Below are 17,989 nucleotides of genomic sequence, written 5' to 3' on the forward strand. Positions count from 1 at the left end.
CCACAGAAAGGGCTGGGGATTCTCGTGAGAAGCAAAAAAGTTGATGCCAGAGACAGGAGAAATCCAAAAGAAGGAATATCTCATTTTGGGGTTGTCCTTGTTACAGCACTGTGCGTGAAGCATCTGGGGGTAACTCAGTTATTCAGCTGTCAGTCAGTGAGGCTTGGCAACAGTGTTTGAGCCTGTTGCACCAACAAAAATATGCTCAGGACAATCACAACCCTGATGGAAAGCACAGCCTGTGGAAATAGGGAATTTTTATTTTTTATTTTTTTTTTTTTTAAAGAGAGAAAGCACACAGTTAAGATTTTCTAATATGGAAAAAAAAAAGGGAAAAAAAAAAAGGGCAATTACCTACATCCTTCCATTCCCCTTGAGGGTAAGACAAATAGCAGTGAGTTTAGCAGCAGATTTGTTTGATTCTTAAAAAAACTTCCAGGATAATGAAGCTATGCAACATTTCCTGGGTGTTTTAAACAACATTCAAAACCCACATGTAAAAGTAGCTGTACATCATATATAATCACAGAATGGTTTGAGCTTAAAATTACCTTAAAGATCATGAAGTTCCAACTCCCCTGCCTTACACAGGGATACTTTGCACTAGACCAGGTTGCTCAGGGCTCCATCCAACCTGGCCTTGAACACTTTCAAGGATGGGGCATCCACAACTTCTCTGGACAACTTATTCCAATGTCTCACTGTCGTAATAGGACATGAAATAAAGATGCTTGACTCCAGTCAGAAGGCAGTAGAAATCAGAAGGCTTTATTTACAATTCCTCCAGCCCTTTTATAACATGCTGTGCTAAGAAGACACGTTATTGGTCCATAGGGCTGACACCTCTCCCATTGGCTAAGTAACAAAAATAGCAAGCAACACCTGTTATTATGGGAAAGGAATATTGTTTACACAAGGTTGTTTGGGGTAAAAGAAAAACTGTTGGAAAGTTTCCCTTGAGAAGAGCTAGCCTTTCTCAAGCTCAGAAAATATCGAGTCCACACCTCATCACACTCAAAGAATTTCTTCCTAATATCTAATCTAAATCTGCTCACTTTGCAGTCATGTTTTTTAAAGAGGGGAAATGCAATAAGTGTTGTTTAGGGACATTTCCAGGCTAACACTGCTGAATGAGAATCAGCAGTCAGCAGATGGAAAACAAAAGGCAGACAGGGAAGAAAGCCTTCTCTGTTGAGGTCCTGTGATTTTGTTTTACAACCGATGTTACTAGAAATCTATGTAAATGTAAATCTATTTAAATGTGCTTCCTACAATAAAGAGCAAGTGTGAGGTGGAGTCTTTCTCTCTCATCAGCTTGTTAAGCTGTAGGTGGCATGGCCTGGTCCCTCTGTGGCTCAGGCAGCGATCTGCTTGGAGTCCGGAGCTGCAATGACTGGCTTTCATAGAAACCAGGCAGCGGGACCAATTAAACAGCCTCTTTCAGCAGTAACTGAAGCAGCAGGAAAACACTCCCAAAACCAAGTCCCTGTCAGAGCCCTAAGCCACGTGGGAGAACAATTTGTTCTGATGGCTGATTCCAAATGCTGCAGCTGGTTCTGTTTGAGCCACATGTCCGTGTCTCTCTCTCTGAGACATGCAGAAAACAAAGGGAAGCACCAGTACATCAATGCAGTGCTGAGTAACTGTGTTTGTTCTGCTTTGTTACTCATTGCAAAACTAGGCTGGGATTTCCTAGCCAGCAACTTGTCCTCAGGATGGCACCTCATATATTGCCCAGGATGGGCACCAGCCTGTGGTCCCAGGGACCCCTATGGAGCCTGTCGTGCAGCTGGGGGTAACTGTTTTTAATGCTTGCCTCAGTTTATTTAATTGCCTTCCTGTATTGGATGCACAGAGCCTGCGTTTTCCCATTTCAGGGTTAAAAGAGATCACGTTGTAGGACTGCAACCTCAGAGCAGTTTTCCATCAACATCCCTCAAACAAAATCCTTGTGCTTCTCCTTAGCATTTGTTTCTGTGAGTTCCTCGACCAGCTTGTCCTAGAAGCGAGGATTTATTGCAACCAAAATTTCTGCTTCTGCACCTCATCCTGAAGAGGCACTGATCCAGCCAGTATGCAGGCTCCCACTCATGCCACCCTCCCACATTTACTGCTCTTCCGGCTTCACTGACCACCCTCACAGAACTCAAAAAGGATAGTAAAATCCTACTACAGCTTTTTTATCAGTAGCAACTGGGATTTCCACCCATATGTTTTTTCTCTTTTCCTGTAATATTTTTATGCTGCAACATTTTTATCCTCCACAAACAGCATCCTCCTCTACATCCTACTCAGTCATTCCAGTGAGGCTGGCAGTGCTGTATCTCACTGGTTTTCTAGCCTCCACCAAGTCTCTGAGACACCTTCTGTCTCATTTGGTTGTCATTTGGGTTCTGGCTTGCTCTTGAAGTCTCTAGCAACTCTACAAAAACACTTGTAAGTTTGTCATTGCTTCGTTGCTTAATGATTTGCCAAATCTTTGCCACTGTATTCTGTCTATTTTGTCTCTCATGTATTGTGTTTATTTCCCTCATGTTTTTTTCAGAGGCAAACTGAACATCAGCCTTGTCCACTTTGCAGATCACCTGAGTTCAAACTAAATACTCCTCTACACTTGTCAGCTTTCCCCTGCCTCTAGTAGAAATGTTCCTCTAAAAGCTCTTCAATTTCCAGTGCCATGGGTTGTCTGTGCTACAGCTCAGGTGCAGCCTGCCCCTTTTATGCTGTAGCTCTCATCCATGTTTTGCCAGTTCCTCACATGCCTCAGCCACCTACAAATCCCTGCATTTCCCCATGAGGCCATCTTGCAGCCTCAGGACACAGACCTTCTTCCAGCATCCAGAGCACCGTGCCTTCCTAACACAGCCTGGGTAACTTCCCACAGCTTAAATGGGCTCGATTGCCATGGGAAGCTTCAGCCCAGTTTCTCCCCTGAAAACATAACTAGGATCACTCATTTCTTACCCACCCCTTATTAAGCTAATTAGCAATTAGGAGAAATGTTCAAGAGCATGAAAAAACCCACACAGTAAGGATGTGGCTGACCTGAGACTATCACTGGAGCCCTCAGTCTTCCACAAACACTCAATTTCCAAGAACTGGAAAGGTTTCTTATTCCGAAGCAGGCAAGGAGAAATTTGACTAATTTCTGTCCTTTAAATCAGGCTTTATTTTATGAATTCCCTGCTTATTCAGACACCCCTTAGATGATTCAGATCAAGAAACTAACAAAGTTTTCAAAGGGATTTGGGTGTGTGCATGGTTACAGAAATCAGAATTATAGATTCCTGTCATAGTAATAAAAATCCTGGCAGCATATTTTTCGTACTTTTCCTCTAGAAATGAGGACAAACTCTAAAAAGGCACAGCTGCATACCTGAGCCATAAATGTTGTATAGGGGACCAGATTGTCTCCCACAGCCCTGAACCACTTAATTGCCAGAGGCAATTCTTCCTTCCTGCCAGACACAGGAGAGAAGAGTGAAGAGTAGCTGGTACTAGATCTGGTCCAGTGTCCTGCAGCGTGGCTTCTGGGGAAACCAAATTGCCCCACCCCTGTGACTCTGGGATCAATGAAGAGCTGCTTGTTAATCGATCATGGATACTGATATTGAATGGATCATTGTGGCTCTTGCTATATGGACTATAGGTGGCTGTCCTACACTTACCTCATGCACAAAGTATTTCAGTAGCAGGGCTGTCACATTGCTCTATATGGAGGCTGAAGAGCTAGCTGAGTATAAATAAAGTCCCAGGGAATTCAGATGAAGCTGTCTAGGTGTGGCAAATGAGGTTTTTATAGATAATATGGGCAGGGAATACAGTTGTTCTTGGTGGGAGTGCCAGCATTACTGTGATGTAGAAGAAGCAAACTAGTACATCCTTTATGTTTCTGCCCCAGAAATAAGGAAATTGTAGCACAGACCATTTGGAGATTAATGGTTTGTGAATCACCTTTGGTGGTATTTGGAATTTTTTAAATGTTACTTGTTTTGAGCCACATCTGTTCCATTCTCTTTGCTGCCAGATGCACTTTCCTCTGTTTCAACCTTCTTTACACTCAGTCATAATTTGAACATGAGGAGCCCCACGCATGAGCTGCTGTGACTTTTTGCAGCTGGTTCTCTATAGGAAGTATCAACAGTATAGCAAAAACTTACAGAATATTTCAGTGCAATGACACGGGACGAATTCCCCTGCTAAAAACGTAAAAGAGCTGCTGAAAGAGCAAAACAGCATTTCACACCCACGAAATGTACCGAGGGGGAGAAGCGGATCAGGATGGATTCTGCCGCGGGAGTTCTGCCATCCAGTGGCTGTTTCCCTTGCTGCTGCACAGCTACAGTAGCTTTGAAATTCACACTGCCTGCTAATTTGGGGTTGTTAACCTTTGTTGTCTCTGTGCATGAGGGGATAACAACAGGGGCCTGGCGTAGTCTCTGCATATCCGAATTCTCAGCAGTTGCAGCTCTGGTCATGTTATCGTTCCTGGATCCTTGCCTGCAAAAATTCGATTAAATCCAGAAGCCCATTTTCTCATTGTCAGCATGTTATTGCTTCCAAGAACTGAAGGGGAGCAGTCATTTTCAGACTAGTTCTAAACTGTTAGCAATGGGACTTTAAGTTAAAACTGATTTCATTTTTTAAATTGTAATTGTGTTTTTTGCTGTAGAACAGAATCCCTGTTGTGTTTGGGAGGATACACAAGTTGTTAGGTGTTTCTGTTTCTTGTATGACCAGCGGGGGTGGGAAGTGCACTGAGCCAGCTGTTCCAGAACACTGCCAGCAGATAGAAAGCCCATTTGTCTCCAGGAAGTGCGTTGAGAATGTGGGGAGACATCCTGCAGCAAACATGTCAGGTCTGTGATCTTTGTCTAATATTCTTGTAAATGATTCACTGTACCAAAGTCTGTTTTCCATTAGGTGTTAGCATTGTTCCTCTCAGTTGATGTTTGTATGTTTTCTCTCCTGCAATGGTGTGTTAAGACAACAGATAAATGCAAATAAATTGCAAGTCAAACAATCTGCAAGTCAGATAAATTGTAATGGGTGTAATTGAAGGATGTTTCTCTTTGATTTGTAGCTGGGGAAAAGCTCATTGGAGCCAGTAAATACTGTAGGATTTCAACTCTCATATTTATTTCCATTACTTTTTTTTTTTTTTTTTTTTTTTTTTTTTTTTTTTTTTTTTTTTAATTTGGAAGAGAAAACCTGCCTTTTTGAGATGCCTTCCTCCATTGACCATGCAGACAGCTCAAATCACAAGCTTACATTAACACAGCTAAATTTTAGGTAATTAGGGGAGATAAACTGGGCACAAAGCACCAATTCAGCTCACAAGGTACACATGAACTAGCATGACCAAGAGGTAATCCCCTCCAGAGCAGGCTATACATACCATGACTGCATCTGCTAGCACAAACACCTGCACTAGGATCAAAAGGATGCCATGGGTTTCAGTCATGGATCTGAAAGCATTTTAACAGCATGAGTCACACATTGCATTGGCCTGACATCTGGTTGTAAATACTCCTCTGTGCTGGTTTCAGCTCAAACCAGCACACGCTCTTACGCTGTTCAGAGCGTTATGGGAATATACTGAATGTTGACACAACTGGAGCTTTGGAGGCAACTGTGAAACCAGATGGTCTGAGCTGTGTAGGTAGGCACTAATTCAGTTGTTCATTCTCCCCTTGCACCCATGCACAAGCTCATACCTGTTATGGATCCTGGTCTCTGATTGCCAGTTATTGCCAAGCAAGCAGATTTTTTCACAATCAACAAAGATCCTACTTGGGCACATAAGTTTATGTTGGGAATAGAGTTGCCTTTGAGATGACATATAAGACCATCACAGAAAAAATGGAAGTCTGCTGGGTGCATCCAACCCCTGAACCTACTTTTCTCTCTCAGTTGAGTTTCCCTCAAAACCTGAACTTCTGAACATTTCTCCACTATAGTCCTACATTAAAAGGGACTAAGTCTGAGACTAATTCATCCAAAGACTTAGATTTAAAATTAGACTCACCTCACTCTCAATCTACATGCTAGAGAACTGCCCTCTGAATCTGAAGAAAAGTCTTTTATATAATCTATGTATTGAATTAGTCAATTCTATCTTTGTTTCACTCTAAACAGATTCAGAAGGATTCAAAGTGTCAGCTCAGCCATAATGACTTTTAGAAAAACTGGATTTGGATTCTAAAAATGAAAGGCAAAGTCATGCATGTCATATTGTTCCTGCCTCAGAGAACACAGCAGAAGAAGAACATGGAGAAATACCATGCCAAGATGGCAAAAGCTGGCAATGGTGAGGGTCTTGCTCCAGCTGTGATTGATTGCTGGTACTGCCTTTCAAGAGTCACATGCTGGGACAGTGCTGAAGAATGGCCTGGGTGACCATGGCAATGCATTTGGCGTAATGCAGGTATGGTCAACATTCTTAAAAACACAAATCTCAACCTTCCTTTGAAGCAGAGTCCAAAGAATGGCAGAGGCCCTGTTGAAAGGCAACCCCCTAAACCTTTTCAGCCACCTCTTTGGCCAAGCTAAGGCCAATGCCAACCAGGCAAAAGCCAATGCTGACCAGGCTGTCAGCTCTCAACACCAAGGAAGTGAGTGGGTGAGTATCTGCAGTCTGCATGAGCAGACTACTTTTACATTGTGAAACTGATGATTGCTTCCCAGCACTCCCTTGGGATTGAAGAGATTAATTGTTCCTATTTCACACTTAGATAATAGGTCTTGTTTCAAAAAGCAGCTTTTAAAACTGAGCACGCTGTAGGCTGCATCTACAGGTTAATTACACTTTATGCACCACAGGGGCCTAGCTAGTGGGAGATCTTTCTTCATTATTCATACCTACATTTGTGCCTAAATTGTTTGCCAAGTTGTATCCTTATCTGTAAAATCCCTAAACACTTTCTGCTTGCATGGGATTTGCTTTTATAACAGCTCCAGCCCCCCACTCCCCTCAGACTTGTGCTTTACTACCTCATGGATTAAAGGGAAATCCCTATAGGAAACAGATTTTCCTGCCCTTGACTCAGCTGGGGAGGAAAGGACCAATGACCTTATACCCGGAAACACTGTGAAGCAGCAGTAATCCTGCTTTCTGCCTACTGTCACCATTACAATAGCAGCCGTGCTCTTTTTTTAAGGCTTTGACAGACAAGGAAGTAGGGCTGGCATTCCTCTTCAGTGCCCAAATATCTGCCCTTCACACATCTGTTGGCTTTGTCTGCACCATGAGAAGTGTTTCTGCTCTCTCCATACAGTCACAAAAGAGGTAAATCCTGAGATTAAGGACCAAAAAACACAAGCAGCCTGTAAGCAGCAAAGAGCTCTGGATAAGTAGTGGATAATAGTTCTGGTGTGGTGATGTTGCTGTCCCACTTTCAGGCTGGATAACAGTACTGTAAGATTGATGCACCATGGGACACTGAAAAGCACTTAGCACAAGGCACAGAGAGTTTATACAGGATGATAAATCCAGAAAAAAAAAAAAAAATCCCCAGCTTGGATAAAGGAACACCACCTCAGAGGTTGAGCTTTGTCAGCTTTGAAACCCTTCAAATGTATAAAGTCAAGCACAATAATGCTTAACCACTGCAGAAAGTTAAATACATCCCAGTCCCTATGTTCATGTGGAATATTCCTTAGTTTGCACTAAAAGGAATAGAGTAATAAGATTTGATTAGCCTTCTAGCAGCTTTTTTTTTTTTTTTTTTTTAATATGGCAAATACCATGACATTTGCCAGTTGCAAGGAGCAAAGGTGGGCTCTCCCCCCCCCTCTCCATTCCATTTGTTTTGTGATTCTATACCCACCTACAAAAAGCAACTTTTCCTGGTTGCCTATCCTGGCAACTCTGAGGTATTATTTACTGATGAGGTAGCACCTTTATTTACACATTTCCTTCACCCTCATTCCAGGTGGGCTCTCAGCCTATAATGCAGGTATTAACACTGTCCAGACCTATGACAAAATGGATATTGGCAAAACACACAACTATGCCAATGATGTGGATGCAAGAGCCAGGTTTTATAAGAGAAATGGATAATGAGATCTCTGAGTAATGATTAGATTTAAGGCCCTGGTTGCATACTTTGCTTTTAATTAACAACATTCCAGATTTAGCCTCCTCAGAAACAGTAAGAATGGGGGAGGACAATGAAGTCAGGAACAAGTACAAACTTGCAATGGGGTTTTTTCCACGTAAGGCTACAAAAATCACTTAAAAGAAAACATGGCTAATAGTCCAAAATGTAACTTAACCTTTTGCCTTTTATTTTTCATCTTACTTAATGAGAATATTCAGAATTTTCATCTGCACCTGCAGTTTCTCAAGTAGCAGATTAATGCTGCAAGGAAGTTGTAACACTACTTAACAAGATTTTATCCACCTTACATTTTATCTGTTGCTACACGTCTAACAGCTGTGCAGAACAGCAGCACAGGCTGTTGAGAGAGGCTGAGCTGTCCTTGCCAGAGGCTTTCAAGGCCCAACTGGACAAAGCACTGAGCAACCTCATCTGACCTCAGTGCTGGCCCTGTGTTGAGCAGGAGGTTGGACTAGAGACCAAAAAGGTACCTTCCAACCTCAATTTTGCAATCATCTTAAGTCAGTCATTTGTTCCCTACACAAAAAGGCAATGCCTCTTATCATCTGTGCTTCATAAAGATCTATGGGAGCATTACAAAGCTCCATTACTGAAAGAGTGTGGGCACACACTGTGTGCACCCTGCTGGTCAAGTTTTAGGGTTGAGAGCAAATCCTTAGAGAATGTATGCTCATACAGAGAAGGTTGGGGATAGCAGAGTAACTGTACAAGAGTGGGCGTCCTTGGGGTAATACCATTTCAGAAACACCCAAATGTACACATATATTAAAAAGTTTGAAAAAATACAATTTTCTTTTTCATTGGAACTGTCAGCTTGTCAATTAAACATCTCTGTAAACATCTTTTAGCTGAATCTTACTCAGAAGTAACAGGTACTATGTATTTTCCCTTCTCTCTGTGTGGGAGCCTGCTATTAGTTTTGGTTTAGCTTCGATAGTTTATCAGACACTTGTTAAGCTGTGAACGGTACCAAGCCTTTCCATTAACACAGTCCCTCTGGGATACCCTGCAGCACTTTCGTAGGCTGCAGCGCCAGAGATCCACACGCATATCCATACGCAGAGCCCTCTGCTGGAAGCTCCCCAGGCTGCAGTGCCGCGGACACGAATCCCAAACATGCCTGGCAAGGCTGAGCCAGCCTGGCTCTCGTGCTCTGGGACACCGATCCAGGCACGAGTCTTATTATTTGCTATCCACCAGTAACAAGATCCATTTGCCTAATTTTTTGTGTCCTAGTACTTGCACCATCTCCTTAAATAATGCCCTGTGCCTTGGATGCACTACACACGTCCTTCAAAGGGCTCAAATTCCAGCTTGTACCTCCCTGTGGGAATATGATCAACACCTCACAGAGACTGCAGTTATAGCACATTGCAGGACAAGATGCTGAGCAGATGCTGGAAGAAAGGAGGGAGGTGAGAAAAGCAACACTAATTTATCTCAAAAGTAATTAATTTGTCACTTTCCCCTGCTATTTTATTTCAGCTTAAATTCTCATTTCTGCCTTTGGTCTGGCCATGGGGGCCATTACACTCCTCAATGCCACTAGCACAGTCTGTCCTTTTCTCTCTGCACAGTGCCTCCAGCTTTTATGTCCCTGTACTGACACATCTCCTCCTCTAAACTCCTACAGGTGTTTACTCTTCTCTGTCAGCAGGCAGAAAGGATAAACACTAATTTTCAGCCACTGCATCCCTCTGATGTTCTCATAACATGCAGTCATTAGTATTAACTCCTCTTCAGCGTGTTTAATGTGGGAGAGGCTCACAGGGTGTTAAATTACAGAATTTATCCTGGCTGGAATGCAAACTACTTTATCATTTGATACAGCAGCAGCTTGCTAACTTTGGCCACAGTTCTCAAAACTGTAAATAAAACTACATACAGAGTAGTATTTTATAAGCTTGCAGCCTGTAATTCTAATTCACATCAGAGGTTTGCTTCAGAGTCTCTACATTTCTAACATCTGCCATTTTAGAAAAGGAAAAGCATTAACTTTCACATAGACTGTGGTTCTTAGGCTATTATTACTCATCAGTTAGGATCAGGGGATACATATGAAGACAGCAGGTTTCCTGAAATTAGACAACCAACCAAGTGGTGAATAACTCCTGTTAGTCCCAAATGGAGAGCTCATATGTTTTGTCAGCTACAAGAGAAGCCAGATGACAGACTGTTTGCTAGGGAACAAGCATGAGATCTGCATAACTGTTGTAAATCACTCTCTGTGGACAGCCAGTCAATTCTCATGTGACTACTAAACAGAGGGCATTCCAATTCCAATTCCAATTCCCTCATCTGTGCAGTGAAAGTCCTGCAGTATTGCTGTAAATCTTTACTGCTGGCTGTGAAATGTCCTCATCATCATTAGCTAGATCTAGTCTACTTGCTTCTCTGCTTATTTGACTTTATAAATAAAGTTCTATAAATAAATTAAAGTTAGCCAAAACCTGCAGCAATCTAGCCACAAAATTAAAACACAAAGACAGAGAGCCTATAATTCATTTAATATTTCAGGTAACTATTAACAACATTGAATTCCATATCTGTACACCTGCAATCCTTCTTTAAGCATCAGTATCACCTTTGCCTCTCATACCAGAGTAAGAATTTTTACATTTTATACACAAACTCTTAACTGGGGATTTAAAATATTTATTGTATAAAATCTAAATCCAACCAGCACACCTCATGACTCAATTTCTTTCTGCTCCACAGGTTTCAGGCGCTTTTTAATGACAAGCTCTCCCTTGGTTGTCAGAAAGGTGCTGGACACTTCCTCTTCTGTTGGCAGCCCATGGGGTAGTTTCAGTGGCTGTATTCTACAGGCAAAAGAGTTTGCTTAGTGAAGTCCTGTGACTAGAAGGGAATTACATTAAATGTTCCAAAAACAGTTAACAAACCTTATCAGATGTTTAACAACTTTCAGTCTGGAATTCACAGAAGGGATATTTTTGTGCAGTCTTGGCTGATGTGCCTACATAAGGGATAAAACAAGTTTTACAAATGTGTTGCCAAATCTCAAATCTTTGTTCACTGAACTTTGCACACTACCAGTAAAAAAAATAAACCACATTTGCAAATGTAAGATTTAGAGAAGTGCCATGCATCAAGAACATACATAAAAATATGCTATCAAAACTTGATTCCAGTAAAAAGACAATTTTATCTTTATTTCTATTTCGCTATAAATGTATTTTCTTTCAACTGTTAAAAATACTAAAAATGTAAATACAAGAATTTAGGGGCAAAATTGCTTTCTTCATTTATATCTTAAATTGATCAAGCACACATTTTTTTTCTCTGCAATATAACACTGACTAGACAAATCTTTGCACAATGTGCAGTTGGCCTGAAAAATTTGGATAAACACATCTTTGACACAAATTTTAGAGTCTTGAATTTGGAAGCCTTTTCATTGATAAGTGAGTTTTACTTACCTTTCTACAATATCTGAATAATATGACCCACAGGGACCTGAATTCTAAGTATTTACAAACCGATTTCTCTATTATTTTATAAGAATTCTCAGGGTAAAGTTCTCCTCAGGCAACGTGGCACAATACCATACAGAGATATTCTGAATTCCCACTAAAAGCACATTTGCCACAAACATTCCCCTCAGCTCTCAAACACATCATCACCACCTCAGATTGCTTTATGGCTGCTATAAATGTAATTCTGGTTTGTGACTGCAAAATGGAGGTCCTTATAAGACCCATCACCTCAGTGCTACATTTCTGACACACACAAGTATAAAAACCAACAATCATACTTTATCCAGTCCCAGATCACGGATTATCTTCTTTTCCCAATATGGGCGACCAACAACACTTTTTATTCTGGTAATAACGTGGATTTTGTGAGGCTCCTCAGGGTTACCGCCATACTTTTCACGATCTTCAGGCCGTGGCTGAAATACCTAGAATAAAAAAATTCACAAAACTAGAGTTTTTTTCCCTAAATATCTGGTCATCAGCACTGCAGTTAACTACTGCCTAAAACATATTTCAACCTTGGTAAAAATTCTTACATATTTTTCTTTTCAGAGGGTCAAAGCGCCAACAAAGTGACCTCGAATTTAGCTTTTATAACATGAAGTCAAACATATTTCTATGACAGCTTGCTGATAAATACAGTAACTCTTGAGCCACACAACGGCACAGAAATACACGGACAACACCCTGTACCACCAGCACAATACCTGATTCACGTGCATTTTATCAGGAGCCAGTGCTCAGCCTCTGGATGGCAAGTTTTCCCACAGGCTTTAAGAATGATTTCAGGGAAAAGAGTCAACTGACACCAAATTGTATCTTGCAAAAAATAAACTAAAACCGTAAATGTAAAAATGTAAAGCGCAAGTCAAGCACACACCGAGTCTGGAATTCTCGACCTGGTAAAGAGACAACGAACCCACACCGGGGACGCCATCCCCTCCATCCTCTTGCCCAGCACCTGCAAAGAGAGAACATAACTTATCTGTCCTTTCCTTACAGCTTTAAATACTTGCGAACACATGACACGGCTACGAGTCCCAGCCCCACCCGGATCCCCACCTTCCCAGCGGCAGCGGAGCCCCGAACAGGAGGCCCGACTGCACCAACTCCGCTCTGGATCCCTTTCCCGGAACCCCATCCGGATCCCCCCTTTCCCGGAGGCTGCAGGCCTCAGGCCCAGCCCGGATCTCCCCACGGATCCTCACCTGGGTTCGCCCTCCCCCCGAATTCCCCATACACCCGTTCCCCACCCCCGATCCTCACCTTCCCGGTGCCCGCAAGGCCCAGGCCCGCCCGGCCCGCCGCCGCCGCCATCCCGGTGTGCACCCTTCGTCCCGTCCGGACACCCGGGCTGCGGCACTTCAGTTCCGAGCGGGCGGAAGAACAAAGGTGCGACACCGCCCCTCCGTTCCCCGTTCCCGCTCCCGTCCCTATCCCAGTCCCCGTTCCCCGTCCCACTCCCGCCGCCATCCCGGTCCCCGTCCCGCTCCATGTCGCGGGCGGGGAGCGATGGCCATGCCGCGCTGGAGCGGGCCGGGGCGGAGACGGTGAAGCGGGCGGTGCAGCTGGATGTGGCGGGCCGGTTCCAGGAGTCGCTGGTGTGTTACCAGGAGGGCATCGACCTCCTGCTGCAGGTGGTGAAAGGTACCGGCTGGGCCCCGCCTCGGGGCTGGGGTGGCCCTGGGGACACACCGGCGGGGGTGGATGGACCCCGGTGTCCCGGGGGGATTGGAACTGGCGTCTCCTCCCGGGAGAGCCGGGCCAGGCAGGGCTCGGCAGGGTCGGCCCGGTGTTTAACTGGCCCGTGACTTTTGTCATTTACAGCCACCAAAGATGAGCCGAAAAAGCAGCGCTACCGGCAGAAGATATCGGAGTACATGACCAGAGCCGAGGACATTAAAAAACACATTGAGAAAGAGAAACAAGGTATAAATGCCTAAAGGGGGGCACCAAGAGGAGAGTCAGGCCCTGCCCGGAGGTGCCAATGGCCGCACGGGGCAAGGGGCACAAACTGAGGCACAGGAAGTTCCACTGGAATATGAGGAAGAGATTTTTATTATGCGGGTGAGCGAGCACTGGAACAGGTTGCACGGAGAGGGTGTGGAGTCCTCCTCTCTGGAGATAACCCATTGCCTGGACACAGTCCTGTCCATGTGCTCTGGGATGACCCTGCTTGAGCAGGGAGGTTGGACCAAATGTCTCATTGTGGTCCCTTCACCCTGGCCCGTTCTGTGATTCCATGAGCTGTGATGTACCAACGTACCCCTTTGCTTTTAATTGTCTGTTGTTACGTGAATGTTTGATGGGTGACGTGGTTTAACACGGAAATTATGTCCTGACCTTTAGTTAAAAAGAGACTTACTTTCCTTTCAGATGGTAAATACCATAAGCAAATCAGGATAGAAGAAAATGCAACAGGTTTTGGCTATGAAAAGATTTTCCAGGAGTACCTCACTGAGATTGTTTCTGAAGTTTGGGTGGAGGACCCATACATTAGGCAGGTTCATCAGGCAAGTAGATATTTGGTGTAACTGATACAGATGTAGCCTCTAGAGAAATTCCAAGCTACTAAATTAAATAAAACTTTTTCAGTTGTATAACTTTCTACGATTCTGCGAGATGCTAGTTAAGGGACCTTGCAAGGTGAAAACAATCCATCTCCTCACTTCCTATGATGAGGTAAGTGTCTAGATTTTGGGGTTTATTTCCCTGTGCTCAGATGATGCCACATGCAAAACAAAATGTAAAAATACAGACTTGTTCCTACTTATTAGGGCTTGATATAGTCAGGCTGTGATGCTTTCAGCAGAAAACACAGATTAAGAGAAAAATAAAAATGTGATAGTTGAACATAAGTAATTTTGTAAGTTCAGAGTTTTCTGGTTAACAAATTCTGGGTAAGCAGAATCTTAAATTGAAGTTTCTGTGAAAGTTTTGTTGTGGAAAATGTCATAAAAGCCAAAGCATCTGTTGAGACAAGGGTTTTTTTGCTGTTCCAACAGCTGTATTTGTCATTTTAGAGGCTTTCATGAGCTGAAATCTCTCAAGCTACCACTGCACTTATTTAAAGTATTACCACACTTATTTTGGCTCAAAGAGTACATATCTAATTTCAAAGGGCTGAGAGTGAGCTCCTCCTCCACATCCCTCAGCAAATATACCTGTAGTCTGTCTGCTTTTTATCCTGTCTTTGAAACTGTAAATCTGCCTTCATCCAACTTACTTTCGTTTGGTTTACTTTGATATTGAAAAAGTTTGGTGCGTGAGTTTAAGAAGTGGTGACCAGAAATAGAATATATGGTTTAAAAAAACAAAACCAAACCCTATCACATTATTTTTATTTTTGATAGGGTATTGGGAAGAGTCAACAGATGACTGCCTTGGAAGAAATAAAACAGTCATTGAGTAATTATGGAGTAACACTGAATATTGACTTCTCGTCTTCAATACATGATCGAGAAATCAGGTGGGTGATATTAAAAAAAAGACCAAATGCCAGTTATTTGAAGTCAAACTATTTAACCCTAACTTTTGAGATAACTATAGCTGTGGTTAACAAAGTAAAAGGCAGTGGCCCTCATTGGATGTAATCAGCCCTCCGTAGTTTCATATTTTCTAATTGTGAATATTAGTTGTCTCTCTACAGAATGGTGTCTTCTGTGGTTCACACAGGTATTGGTGATGCTAGGAAATAATTGTGATTGAAGCAAGGAGCTTGTGCATCATGTGGATGTAACCTTTTTATTCAGCATACTCACAGTATTCAAATTTGTGCATTTTTAAAACAGATTCAACAATGGGTGGATGATTAAGATTGGAAGGGGTCTTGATTATTTTAAGAAACCACAGGTAAGGATGCTTTGCCTTCTTTAATTAACTTAAAATGAGCTCTTCTACAGTATATGCTCAACATGCCAATTCTGTTCATTTCTGCAGGGTCGTTTCAGCATTGGATACTGTGACTTTGACTTGAGACCTTGTCATGAAACAACAGTGGATGTCTTTCACACTAAACACACAAAGAAAATGTGATCAGAAATGATCACTGTTTTTAATAAGTGTTTTCATAAGCATAAAATCTAAGGCTGTAATGAAATGTAATGAAAGATGTTGCTTGAGTCCAGCTGGTTGCCCACAGAAGCAACTCTTCTGAGTACTTAGTGCACCACAGCTTTTATAATCTAGATGTTTAAGAATATTTGAGACTTTCCAGTCTGAGAAAACAAAACTGCACGAGTCCATTGTACTTCTGTAATCTTAATTTATACAATCCATATTGAAATTTTATCTTGATTTCATATCAGACCCTCAAGAGTGTCTTTTAAAAGCCTCTTTACAGTCATTTCTGTTTTTACTGTTGATTTTGTCTTGAGCCTATTTTGAATTTTATATCTTTAACTGACCACCTCATAATCATTGGAAGCTGGGCTGCCACATGTCCTCTTTTATAAGCAGTCTTATTTATTTCCTTTTATTCCTGTATTCTAGTAATGACTACTATTTTTCTGAGGTTTTGTAAATCCTGTGATGCTTTATTTCCCAGACTTTACTAGTAATCCCAAATTTCACATTCCATTTTCCAAGCCCTTTGCCTACAAACATGGTAGTGTTCAGTACACAGTCAGTTTAGGGTTGTCTTATGTGTCTCTGCATTATGGACTTTGGACTGGGAATGCTGCAAACAGCTGTATTCTCTTCCCTGTCACTGCTGTGTGTTCTTTTATTCCATGATGCATGGTCATATACCTGATATCCATCCTTTGCATTGTGTGGAAAGGATGTGTGATCCTCTCCCAGTCTTACTCTCTCACTTTCAAGTCCTCCAATGACTGGCTTTTCATGCCACTCTCAACTGCAGTAAGCTATTTTGCCACACTACTAAGGTAGTCCCTAAAAAGAATAACTTTATGTTTTTTCAGAAGTTGGATACCCTGAGCATCTCAGTTGGTCAGAGCATAGTGTGAGTAATGTCAAGGTCATGTGTTTTATCCCTGAAAGGGCTGTTCACTTAAGAGCTGGACTTGATCCTTCTCTGTTCCTTGCAACTCAAAATATTCTGTGATTCTAAGCAATATGCTCTTTAGAATAAAGACAGTCTTCCCTTTTCATTCCTTCAGCGTTTGGAAACCAGAAGGTATTACCAGAGGTACTGCTTTTTTTTTTTTTTTTTTTTTTTTTTTTTTTTCTTACACAAGTTTTTTGTTAGCAAGAATCTGCCTAAGTCATACACTCTGACATAAAAATCAGGTAGTGGCCTCTTTTTCAGGTCCCATCAAAATCTTCTCAGCCTCAGGACTGACACGTGCCTTACACCTTCTGCCTTGTAATACAGTAGGCCTCTGTATTCTAGTAACATATTTATTGCTGGAACTTTTTTCTTTTCCTGATGGTTAGTGTATTCCATTATTTATTTTTTCTTACTGTGGTTTATTATTTCCTTTTCTGTCATCTGATGCTGCTGTTCTTTTCCTCTTGCTTCTAACAACAAATCTATTCCACAGTAATCAATAAGAAGTGGAGCTGGTCTTTGCCTTGCTTTCTGGGTCACAATTTGCCAGTGGTCAGCCTTCTTTATCCTTTCTCATAATAATATTTCAACTTTGCAGTGTTGCATCAATGAATAATAGTGTAGCAAAATGAATGATATATGTGCCACAGAGCTGTGTGCTATTAAGTCATTCCCCCAAACATTCCATAGGAGCTCCCTGGCTTGCTGCTGTGATACAAAGTTTCTAGTCACTTGTGAATTTTATTCAGTTGTGTATAACATATGCCTATTTTTGATGGGAATAAAGGTTATTTTTTATTTTTTGTAGCTTCAATCATCTGTTTGATTTCTTCACTACATCAGGAAATTCAAGGAAGCTGTGTAATGCTTTATGGATCCAGCCATGTTCTGGAGAAGGCTCACTGTAAATACAGTAATTTCCCAAATGTGAAGCTTTGTGTCTTTTAACCTAGTCCAGCAATTTCAAACAGAAAATCACAGAATTAACTAGGCTTTGAGATCATCAAGTCCAACCTATGGCCTAGCATCACCTTGTCAACTAGACCATGGCACTGAGTGTCACATCCAGTCTTTTCTTAAACACCTCCACGGATGGTGACTCCACCACCTCCCTGGGGAGCCCATTCCAATGCCCAATCACTCTTTCTGTGAAGAATTATTTCCTAATGCCCAGCCTAAACTTCCCCTGGTGCTGCTTGAGGCTGTGTCCTCTTGTCCTGTCACTGGTTACCTGGAGAAGAGCCCGAACCCCACCAGGCCACAGCCTTCTTTCAGATATCTGTTCTGACCTAATCAAAATTGCATTGCACTTACTCTTCAACAACAGTTAAATACATCTTGAGCCTTTCTTTCATAAT

The 17,989-nt window shown here is 42.2% G+C and overlaps 3 protein-coding genes across 4 annotated transcripts in view; 2 read left to right on the forward strand and 1 right to left on the reverse strand.

Moving 5' to 3' along the window:
* Positions 1-5,357: 5,357 nt before the first annotated feature.
* Positions 5,358-8,062, forward strand: LOC310906163 (lysozyme g-like; the record flags this gene model as incomplete). Its single annotated transcript, XM_083855225.1, has 5 exons — positions 5,358-5,368; positions 5,550-5,662; positions 6,360-6,432; positions 6,532-6,614; positions 7,935-8,062. 5 exons carry the CDS (start codon positions 5,358-5,360, stop codon positions 8,060-8,062), a joined length of 408 nt encoding a protein of 135 aa, XP_083711351.1.
* A 2,549-nt stretch (positions 8,063-10,611) lies between these two features.
* Positions 10,612-17,989, reverse strand: part of MRPL30 (mitochondrial ribosomal protein L30) — a 143,006-nt gene continuing 135,628 nt past the window's right edge. Inside the window, exons 2-6 of one of the 2 annotated variants that reach the window (XM_083885133.1) lie at positions 12,887-12,928; positions 12,501-12,581; positions 11,899-12,045; positions 11,027-11,100; positions 10,612-10,945 (exon numbers count right to left, since the gene is read on the reverse strand). In XM_083885133.1, coding sequence (XP_083741259.1) covers positions 10,813-10,945; positions 11,027-11,100; positions 11,899-12,045; positions 12,501-12,581; positions 12,887-12,928 — 477 coding nt within the window. In that variant the 3' untranslated portion in view covers positions 10,612-10,812. Of the gene's footprint in view, positions 10,946-11,026; positions 11,101-11,898; positions 12,046-12,500; positions 12,582-12,886; positions 13,109-17,989 lie in introns of those variants that run through there. The other variant, XM_083885132.1, reaches the window with a different exon arrangement.
* On the forward strand, positions 13,114-17,438 carry MITD1 (microtubule interacting and trafficking domain containing 1; the record flags this gene model as incomplete). Its single annotated transcript, XM_083885131.1, has 7 exons — positions 13,114-13,267; positions 13,448-13,549; positions 13,997-14,133; positions 14,216-14,302; positions 14,974-15,089; positions 15,412-15,472; positions 15,560-17,438. The coding sequence occupies 7 exons, from the start codon at positions 13,114-13,116 to the stop codon at positions 15,653-15,655; spliced, it is 753 nt and encodes a 250-aa protein (XP_083741257.1). The 3' UTR covers positions 15,656-17,438.

The sequence above is a fragment of the Zosterops lateralis genome, assembly GCF_965231275.1.
Source record: "Zosterops lateralis genome assembly, chromosome: 2".
NCBI classification, from domain to species: Eukaryota; Metazoa; Chordata; class Aves; order Passeriformes; family Zosteropidae; genus Zosterops; species Zosterops lateralis.